The 7,750-nt window shown below is 37.1% G+C and overlaps 1 protein-coding gene across 1 annotated transcript; it reads left to right on the plus strand.

Moving 5' to 3' along the window:
* The first annotated feature begins 2,267 nt into the window (after nt 1-2,267).
* On the plus strand, nt 2,268-5,182 carry LOC143030724 (uncharacterized). The gene has a single exon (XM_076193915.1). The coding sequence runs from the start codon at nt 2,860-2,862 to the stop codon at nt 4,318-4,320; it is 1,461 nt and encodes a 486-aa protein (XP_076050030.1). The 5' UTR covers nt 2,268-2,859; the 3' UTR covers nt 4,321-5,182.
* The last annotated feature ends 2,568 nt before the right edge of the window (nt 5,183-7,750 follow it).

Raw genomic sequence — 7,750 nt, forward strand, 5'->3', positions numbered from 1 at the left:
TCTTGTTGAACATACTGCAGGCTTTGAGGAGGACAACAAACAAGTTCTCTGTACTCTGAATGAGCAAGTGTTCTGCAATGCAGCAGTGACAGACAAGCTGTTCCTGGAACCTTGCACCCAGGAGGAAGCATACACACATACCATACTGCATGTCATGGATGCTGCCAACAAAGGCCACCAACGCATCCTCATCAGAACAGCAGACACTGATGTTGTTGTACTTGCTGTGGCATGTTTCCACCAGTTTAAGACCTCTGAACTGTGGATATCATTTGGGACTGGAAAGTCTCAAAGGTACATAGCCATTCATGAGATCATTGCTGCTCTGCCATCATCCAAGGCCCAGGCTCTGCCATTCTTCCATGCTTTCACAGGCTGTGATGTGACATCTTTCTTTGCCAGGAGAGGCAAAACAAAGTATGCAAGATATGGTATGTTTTCCCTCAGGTCACAGAAGCTTTCTTATCACTATCAAATCCACAATGTCAGTTGACGGAGAGCTCACTGGCTCTCATTGAGAGATTCGTGGTGCTGTGGTATGACCGCACCATTGAGCTCTCCAACATCAACGAAGCAAGGCAGCAGATGTTCTCCAGGAAATCAAAGTGTCTGGAAAGCATTCCCCCTACAGAAGCTGCTTTAAAGCAACACACTCTGAGAGCAGCATTCTAAGAAGGACATGTGTGGGGGTCAATCCCTGGAGAAAAACTCAGCCTTGCCCAGCCCATTGCTTGTTGGATGGGAATGGGATGCAGCATGTTCCAGGGGGACACCAAAGTGGACTATTCAACAAGCACATGATATGTACTATGAATTGATATGCTGCAAATGCAAGAAATCTTACAAAGGTCTGTGTAAATGCAGCAAAGCACAGCTCAAATACACTGCATTGTGCAACTGTGAGGGGGACTGTTTCCAAACTTATGCACCTTAAATTGAAACTTTTTGTGACTTAAATGTACCTCTTGATAAATCAACAGTATTCATTTTGGCAAGTGGTTATGAAATTCAAAGTTATGTAACAAACAACAAAACAACTTGTTTTGTCATTTGTAAAGATTATAACTGTCATTCAGTCTGTTTACTTATTGGAATAAATGTTCAGTGTTAACTGCAGTGTTTATTGTGTATATTCAGATAGATATTTCTTCAAGAACACTTGTATATTAAATATTTGATCCATTGTGGTGGAAAATTTCAGCTTTTATATTGACAAAAAGCATAAAAAAGGCCCAGCTTCTTTTACAATTGCATTTAGAGGTTGCAACAACAACAACAACAAAAACTGCAGTTTTGGTTACTAGGGGGCTCTGATTTCGTTTTTTATTATTAAGAGATAGAGCTTATTAATTGTTTTAGAAGTCTGCCAAGTTTCATATTCCTAACTTAAAGAATAAAATATTTAAGTTTATTTTATTAATTTCTGTGATGTCTGCCATATAAAAGATGTTAATTCCTGCTGTGGCCACTAGGGAACTCTGACAGCTTGTCTCCATATCCCAAAATGTACATCTAGGGTTACTCTATAAGTGAGCCAAGTTTCATGCTTTTAACCCAAAAATACATGATCGTAGGCTTAAATCACCCACTATAAAGGTTTCTCACATAATCGTGATCTCAAACAACACATGGTGACCCACACTGGAGAGAATCCTTTTCAATGTGACCTATGTGATGCACATTGATTTCTGACATCCTTGATTATAGAATGAGAGTAGGCCTTTGCAAAAAATATCAATATTTCTTATATTAGGTCATTTGTGCTATTCTGCCATTCATTATTTATTTTGCTTGTTGTTCTTTGTAATATTTATTCATCCACTCACTTAAAGAATTAAGTTATATGCTGATTTACGGTACACAAATATTCACACAAATTACTTATAACTCATTTGAAGTGGCTGTTTTCATGGAATAAATAGAACTCAAGAATGTACTCTGACTGAGTGCCTTGTTTTAGTATTTGATGGAAGGAAGGAGTAAATCTAACCTATCTTAGGTGTAGGTAGGGTCAGGTTAGGATTGACTAGAAGTAATTTACTTCTCACTTAAGGTTGTGAATGTGCATATATATATATATATATAATATATATATATATTTATATATATATATATATATTTATATATATATATATATATAATATATATATATATTTATATATATATATATATTTATATATATATATATATATATATATATATATATATAATATATATATATATTTATATACACACACACATACAGGCTTCTGATGGTGTTTCTGCTGAATGTTACTTGTTTTCCTGCCAACACTGAGGTTGGGGGGAAATGGTGATTTATGACATCCTTGATTGGTGTCAATGTGTGTAGTGGTCATCTGTGAAATTTTGATAAAGATTTCTTATTTCCAACTAAGCTATAGTGTCCTACATTATACACCGGTCTCTTTTTCTCATGTCCTCTATTTCTTAGCAGTATTTATTCAGCTGCTAATTTTCCTTAATATTTCATGATCTATTAATGAATGTCACAGTCTTTGTGTTTTTTTTCACAATTTCTGTACAACCTCATAATTTTTAGAATATGCTCAACCTTCCATTTCTCTCTTCTTCCGTTAAGCTTTGCCGTTAGTATGAGTTGTTTGTTTCCATCTCTTACTGCATTTTTGTTAATGCCCCACTGTATTTATATATGCTCATGTTACTACTATTACATGCTCTCAAAAAGTTATGTGTCAAACTTATATATATTTTCTTTCAGGTCGAGGGGTAAATATCAATATTTCCTTGGAAGATTCCGTATATTCATCATATAATTAAGAGAATCCTGCGTGTCATCTGCTGCACTCAGATCGCACAAGTGATTTTAGATATCACACGATGACACACACTGGTGGAAAACCTTTCCAATGTGACTTGTGTGATGCAGCTTTCTCAAGAAAGATTACGCTTCAACGACATGTGAGGACTCACACTGGAGAGAAGCCTTTCAAGTGTGACCTGTGTGATGCAGCTTTCTCACAAAAGAATGTTCTCAAATATCATGTGAGGACCCACACTGGAGAGAAGCCTTTCAAGTGTGACATGTGCAATGCAGCTTTCTCAGGAAAGAGTGCTCTCAAATATCACATGATGACCCACACTGGAGAGAAGCCTTTCAAGTGTGACCTGTGTGATGCAGCTTTCTCACAAAAGATTCATCGCAGACATCACATGATGACCCACACTGGAGAGAAACCTTTCAAGTGTGACCTGTGCAATGCAGCTTATTCAAAAAAGACTGCTCTCAAAAATCACGTGATAACCCATACTGGTGAGAAGCCTTTCAAGTGTGATCTGTGCAGTGCAACTTTCTCACACAAGGGGGCTCTCAAATATCACATGATGACCCACACTGGAGAAAAGCCTTTCATGTGTGACCTGTGTGATGCAGCTTTCTCAGGAAAGAGTGCTCTCAAATATCATTCGATGACCCACACAGGAGAGAAACCCTTCAAGTGTGACCTTTGTGATGCAAATCTCTCAACAAAGGGTGCTCTCGAACGTCACGTGATTACCCACACCGGAGAGAAACCTTTCCAATGTGATGTGTGTGATGCAACTTTCTCACAAAAAGGTAATATCAAATACCACATGATGACCCACACTGGAGAGAAGCCTTTCAAATGTGACCTGTGTGAGGTAGCTTTTTCACGAAAGAGTTATCTCAAATATCACACCATGATCCACGCAGGCGAGAGGCCATTCCAATGTGACCTGTGCAATGCAGCTTTCTCTGGAAAGAGTGCACTCAAATATCACCTGATGACCCACGCTGGAGAGAAGCCTTTCAAGTGTGACCTGTGTGATGCAGCTTTCTTAGGAAAGACTGCTCTCGAACGTCACGTGATGATCCACACTGGAGAGAAGCCTTTCAAGTGTGACCTGTGCAATACAGCTTTTTCCACAAAGCGTTCTCTCAAATACCACGTGATGATCCACACTGGGGAGACTCCTTTCAAATGTGACCTCTGCGATGCAGCTTTCTCAACAAAGAGAGTTCTCGAACGACACGTGATGACCCACACTGGAGAGAAACCTTTCGAGTGTGACATGTGCGATGCAGCTTTCTCGCAAAAGAGTGCTCTCAAACGTCACGTGATGACCCACACTGGAGAGAAACCTTTCAAGTGTGACCTGTGCGATGCAGCTTTCTCACAAAAGAGTACTCTCAAATATCATGTGATGGCCCACACTAGAGAGAAGCCTTTCAAATGCGACCTTTGCGTTGCAGCTTTCTCAAGAAAGCATGCTCTCAAACGACACGTGGTGACCCACAGTGGAGAGCCACTTCAAGTGTGACCTGTGCCCTACAGCTTTCTAAGATAAAAAAAAAGTAATCTTAGACGTCACGCGGAGAGCCATACAGGAAAGAATCCTGTTCAGCTTTCTCATAAGGGACTTAATTTAGATGTCACGTACTAGGCCTAGTAATTGAATCACTGGGGCATACGATCAAGGAGTTAGCTCGAAACATCACCCAACCTCTGCACTACAGTCTCATCAATGTCAAAGGATTACAAAGGAGGAGCATGCAAACAGGAGACCTTTTGGTCCATAACTAGTTCAGAATCGAAAAAATTATAATAATCATATATAAAATAAAAATCATAACAGCATAGATAATAATAAAGAAAATAAATGCATAGGTATAGTTAAATAATAAAAAACAGGAAAATAGTAAATGATAATAAATTGACAAATAATAATAAATAAAAATCAAACAAATGATAATAGACAGACAAATAATAAACCTCTTTAGTGCGATTACCCACCCTGTTGAGAGGCCTCATTGTGACCAGAGTGAATTAACTTTCCTGTATGTTGGTATGTTCAGCTATATGGTATTGATCCACTGTTGTAGACCTGTTTGGTTGATGAGTCGTCACACACACACCCATACGGTCAGTTGTAAAAGTTGGTTTACTCACATCTGTGCAGTTATTTAAGTGACCTTGGATTGGCCTATTGTGTAATTACATTTTTGCTTGTTCACAATTAAAGTCTTGATTGTTCCATAAAGAGCACGAACGTTCTTGTAATTACGGAAAACCATCGCGAATATTAGAGAGTTGTGTGACACGTTATGATGGACACATTTTTGTTTACCTTAGCATTGTGCAAAGTTGGCTGGAGTATTCGTTATTGTTATTTGTAATTTGTTTCTGTAAATATAATTATGATAATATATTGAGCAGTGTTTATTGAATCCCTAGAGATACAGCATCCACAGTTTAATGAAGTATTTTCAAGAGTGGTATTAGATAGCATCGTTGTTGAAGAATAAATCCAAAATGTTAGCTGAATGGGTTGGTTTTGTTATCTGAGCCAAGTAGAATTTGTTCGTAGCGTCTAGTAGTAGTTTTTATTGTATTTGTTCTTCTTTAGTGCCTCGTGTAAGATAATTTCATACATCATTTCTGAAATGTATCACAACACCTCCATGACTTCTAGTGCATTTGTCCGCTCTGAAATGTGATCAATTTATTTTGTGCACGTCACACATTGTTCACAGAGTCGTTGTGAGGATAACTTAAATTAGAGCTTCTGCGATGGCGAGCTTTCCAGGAAAGGCACTCTACTGAGGTTGTTATTTATTAATGTTATTTTTATTCATACTTGTTATTTATTAGTTATTTTTGTTTAATCTATTTTTAAAGACCATTAACAAAGTTAAAAATTTCATACGGGTTGGCAACTTCCGTTGATAGTCCATGAACATTAAGTTTCCCTTGTTTTCATATTTTTTAGTACAGATTATGACACTATAAGTGAACAAGTCTTTATAGTGCTTTCCAACCAAATAGTTATGTATTATTTTCTAGTGAACAAATACTTGTTTCCATGGATAAATCACGGAAAACGAACAAACGAAAAGATACATCTCTGAGCACATGATGCTTTTCCTCCTTGCTGACGTAAGCACACCAACAGTATATATAGTAGGTTTGATGTACGGAGAGCTATGCTAATATGGGTCTGGTGGGATTTTTGTCCAACTGCATGCTTGTTTGATTATAGTATGCGTTTTTGCATATATATACTCCCTTTGGGTATATCTGTAGTGATTTTGTTTTTCTGCCTACACAATTTCGTTTTCTGTCCGACTGATACCCCGCTTTTCTCGATAGAGACTAGTTTCTTATTTGATTTGTGTTGTTACTGAGAGTGGCACATGTTTGAATTTAAAACAAATGCAATTAGTCTGATTCCACTCGGGTAAGATGTGGACAATGGTCACTATTAGCAAATACAATAATTCCAACTGATATTCATCGCATATCTTTATACACATTAACTCAACACACAAAAAAGTGACGGATTATCGTCAACATGTTTTTTATTTTTGTAGACTATCTCAATTTCATCCATTTTTGCATGTTACCAAACCTTGTATTTTTCATTTACATAATTTAATATGTTTCATGGCTCAACAGATATTAGTATACATCAAATAGAATAAATAATAATGAAAAGTTTAAGATTGTTAACCGTTATTTCAATTTATCAATGAAATGCCGTGTTTTTCCAAGAAAATGCCTGCACGAACTTGTTTCTCTGTATACAAATACGTTATTATGACGTATCGCAGGTACAAAAATCCTACAACTGCTGAATATTACTTAGGTTAGAAAACATATACAATGTCTTCAGAAAATATCTGTACGCAAGTTTCGTAGACTTTTACCGTGTATAACTAAAATTGTATCCATTTTAGAACACATATGGTTGTTGAAAAGTACAAAGAAAAAACTCAATGGGGGAACCCCCAGCCAATATATATATATATATATATATATATATATATATGTATATATATATATATATATATATATATATATATATATAACGTAGAAACCACTGTTGGAGTAGAAAAGACTGGAAACGGGGAATCTATTTCGATTGCAAACTGCAATCCTCTTCAGTAGATACAATTAAGAGAGAGCGTGCTGCTTAAGTAGCACCCTTAACAAAAGAAAGGGGAACATGGGAAGAGGTCTCTACCCTCGGCTCACTCCGTATGTGAGGTCAGGAGGCAAATGAGTTTTCAATAGGTTGGTGATGAAGAGTCCGGACATTATATCCGGGGACCATTGCCCCTTTGAAATATGTTGGGCTGATATTCAATGATAGTAGATTCTACCATTTTTCTCCTGAACTCACATCTGGATTTATATATTAGCTCAGCTTTGTCCCAATCTAAACAATGTTTAAATTGCTTAACATGTTGGAACACAGCTGAGCTCTCTTGTCCATATTTAATGGAACGTTTATGTTCAATCATCCTAATATTCAAATCCCTTCCAGTCTGTCCGATGTAAACTAAGTCACAACCTTTACATGGAATCGAATATACCCCTTGGCTCTGCTCTTCATTTAACCTTTGGTGGGCATTTACCACCTTTTTATTAATGGTGTTAGGGTAATAATCAATCAAATTTAATTTGTCTTTGGGAAGAAACTTGGTCGAGGGAATGAATGACTCAGAAAAGGGAACGATTAAAGAGCTCTTGCCCAATGAAAAATTAGAGGAAGTGGGGGTGGTGTTGAAAAAATTGGATCTCGCTCGGCTGAGGGCTTTGACCAAGAACCAATCCGGGTAAGCTAAATTACTAAGTTGCAGTTTGCTATCGAAATATATAGATTCCCCGTTTCCAGTCTTTTCTACTCCAACAGTGGTTTCTACGTGATTGACAAATGTGTGATTACATTTTTCACCTGTAATATATAT

This window comes from Oratosquilla oratoria, chromosome 12 (assembly GCF_046742065.1).
Source record: "Oratosquilla oratoria isolate Oo_2021 chromosome 12, ASM4674206v1, whole genome shotgun sequence".
NCBI classification, from domain to species: Eukaryota; Metazoa; Arthropoda; class Malacostraca; order Stomatopoda; family Squillidae; genus Oratosquilla; species Oratosquilla oratoria.